General features: G+C 41.2%; 1 protein-coding gene across 7 annotated transcripts in view; it reads left to right on the top strand.

Moving 5' to 3' along the window:
• ncanb (neurocan b) overlaps nt 1–16,559 on the top strand; it is a 179,860-nt gene that overhangs the window by 83,804 nt on the left and 79,497 nt on the right. For all 7 annotated transcript variants that reach the window (XM_042417391.1, XM_042417396.1, XM_042417393.1 and 4 more), the window contains 4 exons: nt 2,669–2,796; nt 5,658–5,951; nt 7,039–7,905; nt 14,811–16,061. In XM_042417391.1, the coding sequence (XP_042273325.1) occupies nt 2,669–2,796; nt 5,658–5,951; nt 7,039–7,905; nt 14,811–16,061 (2,540 nt within the window). The remainder of the gene's footprint in view (nt 1–2,668; nt 2,797–5,657; nt 5,952–7,038; nt 7,906–14,810; nt 16,062–16,559) is intronic.

Genomic DNA, 16,559 nt, shown 5'->3' with positions numbered 1-16,559 from the left:
AGTATGCTCCAGAAATCTAGATACAGTATGCAGAAGAAAAGAAATACATAACAAACAGTGAAGTTTATTTATTATGCTGCTGGTTAGAATTGGCATGGCAACAAATAAAGCACAGCTAATCATGAGTTATGGGAGTTATGAAGCAACTGAATAATGAAAGTACTTCCTGTAATATGTGCAGGACGTTGTCATTGGAGAATGTCTCAGTCAGGAGTCTGTCCTGCATCCATCCTCTGGTATTTGAGTGGAAATTTTCAGCCTTTGCGTTGTAAAATGCTGTGATATTATTCCTATTATTTAAAGATTTCTGAAAAATCTGTAATCCACATAACTTAATCTATAGACCCTTATTGTCACATACTGTATACTGCAGCTGCATGTGCATTAGCTGTCTTGGACTTAAAAGTAGCAAGGTTTGCTGATAGCTTACTTTATGTTTGTTGGACCAGGTTGATATTTTGAAATCACTATCAGACAGTTGTTTCAGCCTAATATTTTTGATAATTTGTCACACAATCAAATGTTGTAACAAAAAAAGAAATGCAGTCTGCCAGAGTCCTGCACTGGTCCAATTTTGCAAACCCGCAACCATGAAGCTCAGTACCGAAACCAACTTGTTACCCACAATTATCTCCATGTCAAATCCAGACCTGCCCGGACCCGTGAATATAAGACCCTCAACCCAACCAATGATTTAACACATAGGCTACACAGTCACTCACTTTAAAGTGCTTTATTTTTACTTGTTGCGCAGTCATAATCTGTGTCTCTGCAAGAAAGGCAGTACTGTACATTCATTGACATTCACACATGCCTGTGCACACACACAGATATGCAGTCACAGATACCGCAGCGCTTTCTCTCTCACACACACACACACACATACTTAACAATGATTGCATACTGTTATAATGACTGCTCACTTGTATGCCTTATAACAGTGTGCAACATACTCTGAAGTTTCATGGTAATCCACTAACAGGCTCCACTTCACTTCACAATAATAAAAAAAAAAACCTGGCTGACTTAGATGTTAAAAATATTGCAAATAATTGTCATTTCTGACCTCTTTTTTTTTGTTCTCACCGGCTACCTGCACACATTCAGTTCATTTTTACCCCATACCTGTGATTTTATACAATTATATTTTTTACCTGTTACTTAACTTTTTTGCAGGTTACCCTTTGGGTACCCAACCCGGTGCAGGACTCTGCACTCTGCTACTAAAAATATGTCTAAAAACAGCAAACTTGATGAACGATGTAGTAGTATGAAGTATGGCAGCGTGAAAGTCATTTTGATCTTTTTGGAGTTTTTATGAACATAAAACTGTACAACATAATTGGACCTAATTGCTTGTTTGCACACTGGAAAGGCAGTTAACTACATCTGCTCCCTCCAAGCTGTCTGTCAGGCTGCTGCGTGCGCTTCAGCTTGCCACCTTCCATTAAGTCCCTCTTAACATTACCAGTCAGAGCTCGTCTCTCAACAGTGTTCTCCATATCTACATTTTAATTTCAAATCGCTGTTGCTCCAGTAGCCCAGCAGATTGACTGTTGTCTTCCTGACAGCTTTTCACAACCTTCCTGCAGCGCGACTTCCTTCCCTATTTCTTTTCTCTCCTTCCATCCTGCGCTCCTGTTGTTTCCACGTGGGAGCTATCTAATTGGTCCAGATCCATGAGGCTCTGACTGCACATCAGCCAGGAGGAAAGTGTCCAATTAATACTGCAGGAAAAAAAAAGTACAGACATCAGCCATTGCTTCATCAGCCACCAAGCAGAAAGAAGAAGGCTGAGAGAGAGAAAAGGGCCAGAGACACTATGAGACTTAGTTTCTATATAAGAAAATCACGCCAGGTTAACGATTGTGTGTGCATGTGTGTCCTCTACATGTATGTTTGATTGTATGTGTTTGTGCATTTGTGTGTGTGTCTTTTCCTTGTACTTCATAAGTCCCTGTATGCCCAGCGTAATCTTTTAATCAGCCTCTTTGCCTGTGCCCTAGTGCTGCTGGAATCAATGTTCTTGTGGAATAATTGCTCAGTTGGAGCCTGAATATAGATCGCTGTTTTCTCAGCCCCACAGGCATGCCAAGCCACTGAAGGAATTCCTGATTCTTTTAACCTCTCCTTGACTTCGTGTCTCTGCCTTCCTCTCTTTCTCTTTCTCTCTCTCAAGCTTTAGTGTTACTGGCATTCTTATATTGCCAGAGCATTAAACACTTTTAGAAACAATTTCAAGTGAAATGTCTGGCTAATTATTCTGTGAAACTCACACCGAGGGTAGAATAATTAAGAAAAACAAGATACTGTATTTACTTGAACTGCTTTCCAATTGTCCTGAGGTTGTTGTGACACGTTGAATGTTACTACTGGTACTCACTATGACATTTCAGCCAGTTTCAGGGGTGATATTTATCTGTTTATTTTTCTTTGGGAAATATATTTGGGTAATCTCTGGGAAGAAGATATGCTTAAATTTGTTGTATTCAGGGTAGGAGATGATAAAAGTATAGTTTTCATCTTATTTTATTTGCGTGTGAACATAGACTCATCTCCAAGGAGCCGAGTTTATATGTGACTGCCTTTTTCATGGCCAAGCCATATTAATCTATCTCTCTCTCTCACTCTCTCTCTCTCTGTTCCTGTCTCTTGGTTTTCTCCACAGGTATCCCATTCAGTCACCCCGGCCTGGTTGCTATGGTGATCGCGAGGACTCACCTGGAGTCCGTAACTACGGCAAGAGGTTACCTGATGAGCTGTTTGATGTCTACTGCTTTGCTAAGCAGCTTCAAGGTAGGAGTCAGGAGCTGCGACCATAAATTTGGGTTTAGTCATGCATGGGTCCACAAAGCCGTGTCTGTGCAGTATGAGAACGCTGCAACCACAACTTAATGCTCTGTTAGCACAGAAAGGAAGTGTGCAGTGGAAGAGGAAGAGGAGGTGAGCTTGTAGGAGTGAGAGGGAGAGGGAGAGAGAGAGAGAGAGACAATATTGAGTCCAGCTGTCATGTTACAACTTCCTGCAGGCAGGTAAGCTACAGTAAGCGGGTCAGTAGTGTTATCCTAAAACATTACTCTCTGATTCTGCAATCCCATGGGCAGAAGTGGCCAAGACCTACAGCAGGTGGACAGGCTGCAACTAACGATTGTTTTCATTATCAATTAATTTGTTATTTTCTCAATTAATCAATTATTCATTTGGTTTACAAAATGCCAGAAAATGGAAAGAAATGTCATTTTGTCTCCGAAAGCCCAAAGTGACATCCTCAAATGTCTTCTTTTGTCCCAACCAACAGTCCACAACACAAAGATATTCAGTTTTCTATCATAGAAGAAACCAGAAAATATTCACATTTTAGTATTTTTTCTTTAAAAATGATTATTGGTCATAAGAGTTGGCGATTCATTTTTGTCGATCAACTAATTGATTAATCTGCAAATTGTTGCAGCTCTAGACAGGTGATTAACTTACAATTTCAAAGGAGCTACTGTACACAGACAATGAGCCACATATAAACACCTTTGAACCTTTATGGGAAGTTATAGATTCACAGTCCAGTGAGGTGTGATGGAAATCTGTGTTTAATCAAATCAATATTTACATAATTGGAGGATTTCACTGTTGAGGAATAGTCCAGTGTTCTGCTAATTATAGTTCAGTTTAGAGCTAAAAGGATTAGTGGATTGACAGAAAATTAATCAGCCGCTATTTTGATAATTGTTTGAGTGATTTTCCAAGCTAAAATCCCAATCACTCATTGGTTCCAGTTTCTCAAATGTGAGCATTTGCTACTCTTGGTTGTCTTATATAAGAGTAAAATAAATATCTTTGGGTTTTGCGCTGTTGATTGGACCAAATAAGAAGTTTAAATATGTCAACATGGGCTCTAGGAAATTGTGATAAGCATTTTTAACGATTTTCTGACGTTAGACAAGTTTCTCATTGGTATTCGCTACTTCCTGTAGATACTAGATTTTTAACATTAATAAAGGGAAGCTAGTTCATGCAGTCAACCTGAGTCCACTTCTACTCAGACGACATACTCCTCTCACTGCAACATATCTGAAACATGCTTTTCATTATGATGGCATACTTAAGCCATGAGTGCTTTAGCTCCGAGTCTATGTTCACACTATAATCAAATCCACGTGAGTTGGCTGACTGAAATATTGTTAGGTGTTCGTGATGCTTAATTCATCCCCTGCATATTCCAAATAACAATCATAAGTGCAGCAGGTTTTTTAACTGCACAATCAGACACTCTGCAAGGGTTACTTTATCTGGGTCACTTTTTGTGAGCGGTACAACCACAACTATCATTAAGCATAATAGTAGTAAGAGTTACCATAGCTATTTATAGATGATATGAACACCCTGTATGAGATAATGAGCAGAGCAGATTGCATGACCACCTGTTGGCTTCATAGAGTATGCAGCAGGTTTCTGGATCATTCAGTGAAATTAACATCCTGATTGAAACAATCAGCAGATAATTGCCTTCAATCAAACTGAAATTACAAACTGATGAATAGCTAATGTTTTCTCTTTCATTCTGTAAAAAGAAGTTAAATTAATAATCTTTGTTGTTCAACAAGCAGCCATGGCTTTACTGTAATAGACCTTGGTTTATATTTAAATGCGTTTTGGTTTAATTAAGTCAAAATCTAAATAATAGTCTTAGAAATAAGAATTACAATCACTCTGAGTGAATTTGTTCTTTCTTTTTTTTATTTCAATCAATGTTAATTAACAGCCTTTCAATATCCTCCCATAAATATTTCAGTCATCTTCTTTCTTCTCTTTTCACACAGCACTCCTCACATAATCCCGTTCTGCTTCTTTCTCCTTTCATTTTGTTCGCATCTTCATCCTTTACCCTTCACCTCTCCGTATCAGTTCAATAAATCAGCACAACACCATTCCTTACTGCTGGCATAAATCTCCTGGATGCTCATATTGGATTCGCTCTTCTGTTCTCTGCTCCTCATTCTCACTGTCCACTCCTCCAGCATACATCATATTTTTTTCATCACACACTGAACTGCCAGCGGATCATCTGATCATATAATTTTATTTGTGCTGTGCAGACGTAGCGGTCCTCTTGAGCTCTCTCCGTCGCGCTTGCTAAAGCCCTATTTTTGCGTTACTATTTTTTCCACATCAACCCCACCTTCTCTTTTCTTCTTCTCCTTCAGTCGCTGCCTGTGTACTCGTCCAACTCTTAGATCCTTCTTTGCAACTGCTTTGAAGTCACGTCTTAGTCTATACTTTGAATTACTGATGTTATTTATTATTTTTATGCAAAAAATAAAGTGCACTCACATGCGTAGTAAGTAAAACTTTTCTTTCATCCCTCTGCTTCTAGTCTCCACTGCTTATCGCTTTGAAAAAGTTGACAAAGGAGAAAAAGACAATCAGTAGAACTTATACCCACACACGACACAAAACAGACACAAACTCAAAGTGTACTTACACGACTTTGTACAACCAAACAAACTGCAAAACCAACTTTCTCAAAAACTTACAACTGTAAGCAAACTGAACAAAGAAGACCTTAGTCTAAGGGCTAAAATGCCCTCAGGCTCTCAACTATTCTCTGGAACGCACTGAAGTGAACTCCTTGTCTCTCCTCTCTTTCGTCCTCCTACTCCTAGGCGAAGTCTTCCATTCCACAGTGCCGGAGAGGCTGAGCCTGGCCACAGCCTCCACCCACTGCCATTCTCTAGGAGCCCAGCTGACTACTGTCGGCCAGCTCTACTTGGCCTGGCAGGCCGGACTGGACCAGTGTGACCCTGGCTGGCTGGCTGATGGCAGCGTCCGCTACCCCATCAACGTCCCGAGGAAGAACTGCGGCGGAGACGAGCCCGGGGTGCGGACAGTCTACAACAACCCAAACCGTACAGGATTCCCAGACACCACAGCCCTGTTCGACGCCTTCTGCTACCGAGGTACTGTGAGCGCCTGTGATGATGAAGTCGGTGCAGCATCATTGTGGTAATTGGCATAGCAATGATGAGGGAGAGGGTCTGGGGACTTGCTTCCCTTTCTGGTTTTTAATTAGCAGGAGATGTTTGTGTCACACATGAAGTAGCTGCAAAGAGATTTCATGACATTTGTGTCCCCCCCCCCCGGCGGATTTGAGGGCTTGTATGTTGTGAAGCCTGAGAGAGAAAGAAAGAGAGAGAGCAGAGAATGAGAGGCAGAGAGACAGGACGAGCGAGAGCATGAATGAGTCCAACTGGGGTTTGCAGTGACTGTGTCTGACCTTGTCCTTTTATCATGTGCCAACTGAGACTGAAATAAGTTAGTTTTATCTTCACATTGGATTGACTTTACACCACATTAGTGTGTTCACTGATTGTTTTTTTTATATAATTTGGCATTATTTTGTATCTAGATACAAGCTTTTTTTTGTCTTTCAGGCATGCATTTATTGTAGCAGATTGATATATGAAGATTATGTTTCTGCAGATGTAAAAAAAAAAAAGGATGACATTTTCATCTTTCACAATGTCAGCTTATAAAATTTTCATTGAAGCGAAACATCTGCATAACCCAATCACTTAGAGTAAACAAGAACAGCATGGGAACAAAGCAGCAGTGCATACGTCAGAACAAACTGATAGATGAAACTCTTTATTGCTCCAACAATGTACTATGCACATTTACATTAATGTTTCAAACAAATGATGTCTTTCAGCAAGATAAAAGTAGATAAAAATGGTAATATGTTTTTTTAATAACACAGATTGGGTTTATGATATGACCACAATGTATATATATTTGGTAATTTAGAAATGATTAGATTTTGTAGTAGAAAAATCTTAACCATATGTGACCACACTTTGTCAGTCTGAAACACTATGCTGCATTCTCTGAATGTAATCCTGTTTCAATAGCAGCAACAGGTTTGCATCAATTGGAAGAAAAGGGGTAAAGTGAGGTTTAGTGCTGTGTTGTGCAGCAGCAGATAAAGCAGGTCAAGTGAAAACAGTACACATACGCTGAGTGAAATGTGGCTGTTGTGTTTTGCAGCTTACCAGCCAGCGGGGGTCCAGGCTTCAGAGGCACAGGCTTTATACCAGACTGCCAACCCAGCAGCTGAGGCCGCCTCCACAGTCACTGAAGCCCAGCGCAGTGCCCCTTTTTCCAAGACTTCCACCTGGACTGGACTGGTCAACTTGGACAAAGCGGGGGTCCGCTCCATTGCTGGAATCAACAACTCCTCTGAGATCTCTGAGGAGCATGTAGTCATCCACTTGAGGCCAGAGGAGGGTTGGGATGAAAAACAGGACAGAACCAGCCAACCCAGCCAGGAGGACTCTGACGACCCAAAAAGCAGTAACACTCTGGGCCTGTCTGACCTCGAGAGCCTGGAGAGCCATGGAGGCTCTGCCCATGAGGAAGAGGATGGTGGCTATTTTGGATCATCGCACACCCCGACGTTATCATCTGTAGCTTCCTCCACTCCTCAGTCTCAGACCAGTAATAGTGTATTAGCTGAGTTTGTTAACACTCTGATGAGGCCCTTTAGGTACTGGTCTGGAGGCGAGGAGGTGGACGAGACAGAAAAAGGCCTTTCGGTGCCTGAGGAAAAGGCAGGAGAAAACCAGACACTGGGAGAAGCATCCAGCAGAACCCTGAGTATACCAAAAGCCAGTGGAAACAAGGGCAGCATGGACAATGCCATCATGGATCACAGGAGTGGTGCTTTTTCCTTCAGGGCTCCTACAAGTGGACTACAGAGTCAAGAGGAAGGTCTGTCTGAGAAGGAGAAAGAGGTGATGCCATTGATTCGATTAGTGCCTGCAGTCCAAAACACAGGGCAAAGTGTCACCACCACACAACCAGGAGAACCAGTCTCCAGCATGTCTACTGACAGCCCTCCATCCACTGTTAACGGTATGAGCTTTCCATGTGACTCAACACTGTTTTTGTGTGTGTTTAGGGTTCACCTTTAACCTTTAAAAGTAACGACTGAGTGTGAATTTGAAATAGATTTTAGGGTGAATTGAAACCAAAACAGTTTTAAACCAAGAGGAGGCGTGTTGCATTTAAATGTCGCTGGTAAACACAGGATCTGTTTACGTCACGCTTTTTAAACAGCCTCTGTCTCTCCACTCCACTCTCTCCTGTTTTCCCTTGAGTGTGCTGTAATATATTCCTCCGCAGGGCAGTTTGAAGTATCGCTGTAAATTTAATTAAACCGTAATTGCAAACAAACAAAGGGGCATACCACATACAATAATACAAAACACTGGAGTGGAGACTGTTTTGCCTTCATTCTCATATTTATTGACAGGGTGCTTTGTTTACAATACAGGCTGTCAGAAAGTCTAACAGCTAAGCTTGAATTTTAATCTATATTGAATGTTGAAGATAGAAAAGGTTTCTTTGCGTATGTATTTTGTGTTTAGAACAAAGCAGACCTGTTTATTTTTAGAGGTCAAAGAAGTATTAGGCTGAAAAATTGAATGATACGAGCTATGTAGACTAAATGAAATAGATGAAAAAAACAAAGCAACTTGATGAGACATTGGTGAAACTTTAAGCAGCCTGTGCTGAGACACAGGCCTGACAAATGCAGGGGTCCATTGTTAGTCTGTGTATGTGTATGTGTGTGTGTGTGTGTGTGGGTATGACTTAAGTCACTTTCAGCGACACACATTGGACTTCAGACCAGTTCGGAGTTATTTCCTGACAATGTTGAATAGCCACACTGTTCGCCAAATATTTCGTGACAAATATCTTAATTTTGCGCTCAAAGTTAAAAAATTAAAGCTGTTGCTAAAATGGAACGATGACGTACGATTAAAGTAGAACATTGCAGTCATACGTCATCCTCATAAAATCCCTTTATTTTTGTGAGTGTCACATAGGCTACTGATACAGTATCAGGTGCCTGTGTTTCAAACGAAATACTTGCTGCAGATGTGCTGCAACAACGGATTAATGCTTAAAATATAAATAAACTTATTTCAATTAAACACTCTCCAGTATCTGTTGTCCACAGCTGCTTTACACTGAATGAAAAGCTTCTCTTTCAGTTCATTAAATCCCTGCAGCATCTGAAGGCAGCAGGACTGATATGTTTATAAATCCGCAGCCTCTGTGAAGTGCCACGCCAGAATGCAGTGCTGTTACACACGGCTGTTCACTGTGTTTACTTTGATTAAATCACCTGAAAATGACACCAGGCCGCTACAGTATAACCACACACACCTCTACATACATCAGACTGCTCGGTTATATCTTATAACTTATATTCAGCTTTTTTATGAAGGAGACTTCGGGTTAGCAGGGCTCATCAGCCTCTTTTCAAACTTTCTTTTTAATGAAAGTTGCATCTCATGTTTTATCCTTGAAACACATTTCAGTGCAAACGCTGTTATGTAACATTAATTACTAAACTATGTGACCATGTACGAGGTGAGATACATCAGAATTATTGCTGAAATAGCGTTGGTCCAATATAATCATATAAACGGCTTCACCAAATCATTGTCTTTATTTTTTATTTCTATTGTTATTATAGTACTAACTGATGAAAACAACTGTCTTTGGGTGCAGATTTGTGGTGATGTGTGTTCATGTTGTGACGCTCTGAACCATCCAGATATTTCCCGAAGAAAAGCTTTCCGTTTGTTGAGCTGTCATTAACTGTGAGTGGCACAACTGTTTCAGATCTATGATAGCAGTGATGTGACTGGCTAAGAGAGTATTTATTAATCACCACATCCACTGATCTATATTCACCTTCACTCAGCCCTTTTGCATATTGCACTGCTTCAAATACATGAATCAAAATAACAGGTGCTCATGGAGACGTCCACACAGTCCATGCGCCTCTGTGTTTGGCGTTTATTATTCAAACTTCAACTGAGGGTGCAAAATATTAAACTGATGGTGCAATGCATGCTTTTGAACCCTCATAGAACCGGGCCTGGCCACTGAGGAGGAAAACTTACAGACATTTACTATAAAATAAAGCGAGATGTTATTGCTGAGGATAGATGATCCATCAATAAATAAGCCATTGTCTGATTTCATCGAAGGACTTCACATATCTCTATTACTGACATGTAACTTAGTCTATGGAGCCAATGCTGTAGTAAGTGGACGGGTTAGGCTATCACTACCACTCCGACACATCGTAGTGCACTACAATGGCAATCTATTAACCACATCACATAAATCGTTAAACAGGAAGTCACACTGGCTGGAGTAGGGCTTTAAGTTAACTGTGTGTGTGTGTGTGTGTGTGTGTGTGTGTGTGTGTGTGCCCTGTCAGACAGGTAGCATCCACAGCAGAGTGAATTACCCCCAGTGATGCATGCATGTACAAAGATAGAAAAGGTCACCAGGTTAATGTTTTCAGCTCATGTCTTTTTGAAAACACTCTGGAACCAAACCCTAAATAACTTCCTGTAGTTTATCACTACAGGGGTAAAGGTTAAAGATTAGACAAATGGCTCGTGATTGGGAGGTTTCTGGACCAATAACTACTGGAGCACCTACAGTAATGCCAAATTACAGCAGAGATGCAGATTATTGGCCAAAACGTAGAGAAATGTAGTGGAAAGCTACACTGAATGTAAGAAACCGAAAGAAAGTGTAGCCTCGAGTGGAAGAAAGGCAGCTTTGCTTCTAATGGCCACCACAAATAACATCTCCTTGGTATCAGCTTAAAGGGAGGATACAAAGAAAGAGTAAAACTCTCCCACAGACAGCCAGAAGAACGATTCAATAACGGTGATAGGCTTTTCTCACCTAGCAATTGCCACTTTTATTAATATAAATACTCACTGCTGTGCTACCTGAAATCTGATGCCACCCCCCAAGGTATTAATGAAAATCCAAGCTTTAGTCCACATGCATTATTCACAGCTGTATCCAATTAACGTGGAGGTTGGGCTGCACTGCCGTTCGCTCTCACCTCCATCTATGTCTTTGCCAATTAGGCTGTGGCTCTGTGAAGGTAGGCGGTAATGATCACTACAGCGAGGATGAGCAACACAAGAGGGGGATGAGTAGACTGAGGGAGAGGGAAGAAAGGAGAAGATAGAGAATAGGGAACGAGGAGGAGTCGTTTCTCTTTTTTCTTTTTTTTTATGACCAAATTTTTATTGGGTTTCCCTTTCATTCCCCCTTTTGCTTTCATTATGGAGGAGACATTACATATCAAAATCAAGTAACTGAAATATTGTGTTGACATTGCATAACACATCTACATCTATACACCAAGGAAATCACATATGCATTATGAATGTACATACATTTACATTCACATCGTGAGATAAAATGAAATACAAAAATAAATGATGTGAATAATACAGAAAAAGAATGTGTACCCAAGAGAACCCAAGATAAACACATTGGTGTGCTATGCCCTAGCAAAACTTTAAATTAAAATTTGATCCCAATCTATTATAACTAATTTTCAAACCTCTATTTAGCCCTCCTATGACCCTGATTATAACTTAACCTGCTCCTTACCCCCGCACTCCCATCCATCTTTTTTAATAGCTTGTGTCAAGTATAACATTCATAGTTTCAATTGACACAATAAACAAAAAAATACATATACATATTCACACTGACTTATATACACATACACTTGTATATATACATCCATACACATACACATTATAATCCCTACACAATGTAGGTGTACAGTCTACAATGTGACTAGTTATGATTTCAGTTTTTCCATTGGTAGAGCAACAGCTTGTGTTGACTCAGCCTTCATACCCTGTACTCTTCTATTGACACTTCTAAAGAAAGAGCATTATAAAACAACCAAAGCCAATAGCGTATATTTAGATCATGCAGATATTTCCATCTCATTACTACTTTTTTTTGCTTCTGTTGCTCCACAGAACAGTTTCTTTTTGATGGTTTGATAAAGCAAGAGAATAATCATCATTCAATAAGATAATGTTTGGAAGGCAGGGTATAATTACATCCATTATATCTGATAAGGCTCTTGCTACTTGTATCCAGAAGGTTTTAACCCTCAGACAACATGTGTATGTATGTTCGGATTTCATTTTTGTGAACATAGTAAACATACAGGGCTTTGAGTCAATTTAAGTTGGCAACATTTTCTTGGAGATAAATAAAACCTATGAATAACTTTATAATTTAGTAACTGATGGTTATAATTACATGAAGTTAGTGTAATATTATTCCAAACTCTCTTCCAGTCTATGTTCTATTCATAGATTTTAAGGTCTATGTTCCAATAAAAGATAACCCTTGGGTGTGAGTTCATTTTTACAGTAGATATTCAGGCAGATAATTATATTATCACTATCAACTCACAACTATCAACTTTGACCATCTAGTGTCTCTTCTTAAACTAGCATCAGTGAGCTGAATTAACTCTGTTATTGCACAACGCAGGCAATCCCTTGGATCTCAACATTTCTTAGTAATCGATGGTGCCATGTTGCCTCTTTGATTGAGGGGGATGCAAAGCTTTGCAGTGCAGACAGTGCATCCAAGAAGGATTAAGCTTCAAGTATTGAATCAAATGTTTTTGAAAATTTGAAAATGAATGTAGAATGATAACTTCAGTCATTTCTCCCACAAATCAAAATATTTTGTTAAATTTTATTGAAATGAACTATTATTTTCCTAAGCTTCAAGTGTACTTATATACCATCAACAAAAGCTTGTAGAATTTGAATAAGCTCTAGATGGAAGTGTGACTGTCTGTCAAAGGAGTAGATGTCTGTTTCGCACCATTCTCCTCAGCTGAGGAGACTAAATTTATGTGATATAAGAAACTGGGGGTCTGTGCGCTGATACTCAGTGTAGATGCTCCTGTCATGACCATGCAGTAACTTCTCCTCAGTCTTTTTTTATTAGACGCCATATCTGCAGATGGGCAGAGGTGGCAAGTGTACCATCGCTCTCTCTCTCTCATTGTCAGCCTCCATTCTCACAATTTAATATCATGTCTGCCTGACCCGAGGGATTCTCTCAGCCCATTTACTCCAGCAAAGTGGAGTCAACACAGCAGAACCACTCACAGTGGAAGCACACAATTACCGTCTGTGGGGTTTATTATAAGTTTGTTTTGCAGAATTTCAGTGTTGAGTTGCGGCTTTTCCCACCAACAGATTTACAGTTGCAGAGCTGAACTTTAACCGTGCTCTAAATAGCACCATGAAATCATCCAAACCTATGCCTAATTGTCTCATTTTATTTATTACATGGGTCATTACATAGATGATCAAACCAGATTAATGTGTTTAATTATTCTCGCTTTCATCAGTGTGTGCAGTAAAAGTATGTAATTAGCTATTTGGATTATTAATAGGACAATTACGCTGGGCTACATGGCTCTTATGGAAATGAACCTCAGGCTCATAAACCTCACTTAGGCATAAGGCAACAGCAGACCTCTTGAATAATTTACATATATTTTAATATTTTATGCATGGACATATTTGTGTATGTTCCCCCTCTCGTGGTAATTTCTTGTGCAAGGTTGTGTTGCATACCCCCTGCTCAGACATGTTAACTGAACTAAGGACAGCCAAACAAAGCTGAGGGATGATGATGGTAACAACGCTAACTGGGCCTCTCAGTAACGCGACTGCACTGCTGCTCTAAAAATCACAAACACACACCAGCCGTGAGTCACACATGCAGACAGAATGAATTATTGATGGTGCAGACAGTGTCTGGTTTAAAGCCGTAAGCAGATAAGGTACAGTGGGCTACTTCATCTAAATAAACAGGTCTAGATGGGGCTCGTTGCGGAGCAAGTCATTTGCTTATCATCTTGCAAGTGTTCCTGCGTTTTTACACATGACTTCTCTCACCACAGGCAAGGAGGTTGTTTTGGGGTAAAAGAATCCACAGGGAATAAAGAAAAAAAAAGACAGAGAAGAGAAGTGTGAAATTACTTTGAATACACCCCTCCATCCTTTTGGTGGTCTGTGTGCATGAATGTGTGTGTGTGTGTTCACAGGCCTCCACAAGGGGTGACTCCCATCTTTGTCTATAGCACCAATAACTTTAGCAACCACACTGATGATCTGCTCCATCGGTGAGGAAAGAAGTCCAAAACATCCAACTTACAGTAAATTTCTGTCTACTGCACCAAAAGCTACAGCTTATCTACAGCTTAGGGAAGAAAAAACATTACAAGAAAAATTCAGCTTAACTCCCAGTTACATTTTAATGTGTATATACTGATTATGCATACATAAAGCACTGAGTGTGTATTACTAAACACACTATAAGCTGTTTTGTTAATATGTAAAAAGTAGTAAAAGTGTTTTTTTAATTTACATTTTACTTTACCTTTGATTTTTGCTTACTCAGTCATGAATATTTTCATGTTTCTCTCTATACATTAAACTCCATACTTAAAACCTACATCTATTTGTTTCACGGTAAGCTCTATGCACAGCTGGGACAGAATCCTAAAGGATGTGATCTTAGTTTCTCCTTCAGTTTATACACACACAACTACAGTTGATTGACTGTATTATCCTATTGCTGTGTGGTCACAAAATAGACCATATGCAATCAAACAACTCAGAGACATAGTCCAAAAACATACCAGTAAACACACTGGGCCGTGGTCAGGTCTCAATAGAGCCATCCACTCTGAAGATACAAAGTTTGAAACACTGCTCCCTGTAAGAGTTCCATGGGGCTCATGTAAGCCAGCCTTGAGATTTAATTGCTAATTCCACATCCATAAAATTAATTCCACCCCCACGCTTCCCCAGCCCTGATAATGGAATCATATTAATTACTCCATTCTGGCTTTCTGTTCCCTGTAGGACACACGGCATCAGGTCCCAATGAGAGATCAGCACCCAGTGGACACATCAACATATCCGGCCCTAAGGGTCCCAGAGGAGGCCCGGCTTTTGCTCCCGCCCCCAGCAGTCCGTTTCGGTGGGCCATCAAGTCCATGCGTGGCTCCAAACCAGGCCCCTCTGGAAATGTGGTCTATGTTGGTAAACGGCCGACCTGGGAGCCCATGGAAGCCAAATCAGGGCCCCTTGGGGTAATGACCCTGCCCACCTCTCTTCGACAGGACAACCCGGAAAACTATTCAGGCGAGGGGAGGGACCAGGATGGGGAAGAGGCTAATACTCCTTCAGCTGCCAGAACTGCGTCAGGAGAGGAGAGGGAGATAGAGGGGAGCGGAGAAGAGAGCAACTTTCCTGGTGGCTTTGGATTGAATGTGAACACCAATGACTTGCCCAGCAGTAAAGTCAGTCTAGAAACAGAGTCTTCACTCAGACAAGGCCAGAGTGAGCTTGTGACTGTGGCGGAGCACACTACTCTGTCCCAGTGGCAGCTAGTGGAGCAGCCCGCCACCACTCCACCTCTGGGCTCCCAGGGGCCAGAGACAGCTGAGGAGGCCAGAGGGGAGATCCTCTATGTCCGCCGGCCTACTGACAACCTCGCCTCTGCTTCTTCACGTAGAGGAGAAAGTAGTTCAAATTCAGGTTTCACTCCTGTTTTCAGGAAGCACAGCAAAGACACAGGCAGAGACCCCAGTCATGGTGAAGCCAAGGTGGTGACTTCTACACCAGAGGCCTTGATGGAGTTGCTGACAACCTCTGAAGTGAGCACAGCAGGGCTTCTGACAACCAGAGACACACAGAGGACAGATCCTACCACTACAGCAGCCACCACAGAAATATCCTCCGACAGCTCCTCCACCAAGGAGTTGTCTATTTCCGTTTCATGGGTTCAGGGAGAGACGGAGAAAACAACAAGCGCACCCAACCAGCAGGGCAGCTTCTCAGCCACTTCAGCATCCAGCGAAGGATCTCAAACAAGTACAGGCGTCATTCAGTTGACCACCGTCACATCGGACTCCAAAGTCAGCGCCACAGAAATGGAATCCAGGTCTGCAGTGTCTGAGTCATTTGTGTTGGGAAGTCGTTGGACACCTTTCAAAGGTGTGAGTCCAAAGTCTGAGGACCACAAAGCCCCGGTGACGAAAGACAGCAAAGACTCAAACAACCCTTTCGGCATCCTCGTACCCAACTGGGCCTTTGGGCTCATCCCATCAGGTATGTAAGCACCGCAGTGTAGCCGATGAATGAACTTCACTGTCACTATTATCTTCGTGATTATGAGTGATTATCCAATCAATAGCAAATCATTTAATTATGTATGCAGCTCAATAAGAGCCAGAAAGATCATTCATATCACCGTTGTTCTGAGGACATACATACAGTAACAGCAGTATGTTAACACTGCTGCATGCCCTCCACCTGAGTTCACGGCCCCTACAAACCACCTCAGATATATTCCCCTCTATTTCCTTACTATGTCTGTCTCTTGTTGTTTCATTCGACATCTCCCCTGCCTCTGTTACTCTGACACACATCATGCATTCTTAATCCAGCCTTGTTCTCTCTTTTTGCCTTCACAGTCTCTTTCTTTCCCCCTCCCACATTGGTATAGAGACAGCTCCAGACAGCAAGGCAGTGCAGCGAGGGGAGACCAACTAGGTCTTAGTGAAGTAATTAGTGGGTCAGAGTGAGTGCAATTAGGTGAACTGAAGA

This window comes from Thunnus maccoyii, chromosome 7, assembly GCF_910596095.1.
Source record: "Thunnus maccoyii chromosome 7, fThuMac1.1, whole genome shotgun sequence".
NCBI classification, from domain to species: Eukaryota; Metazoa; Chordata; class Actinopteri; order Scombriformes; family Scombridae; genus Thunnus; species Thunnus maccoyii.
This window is presented reverse-complemented; position numbering and strand designations above follow the sequence as displayed.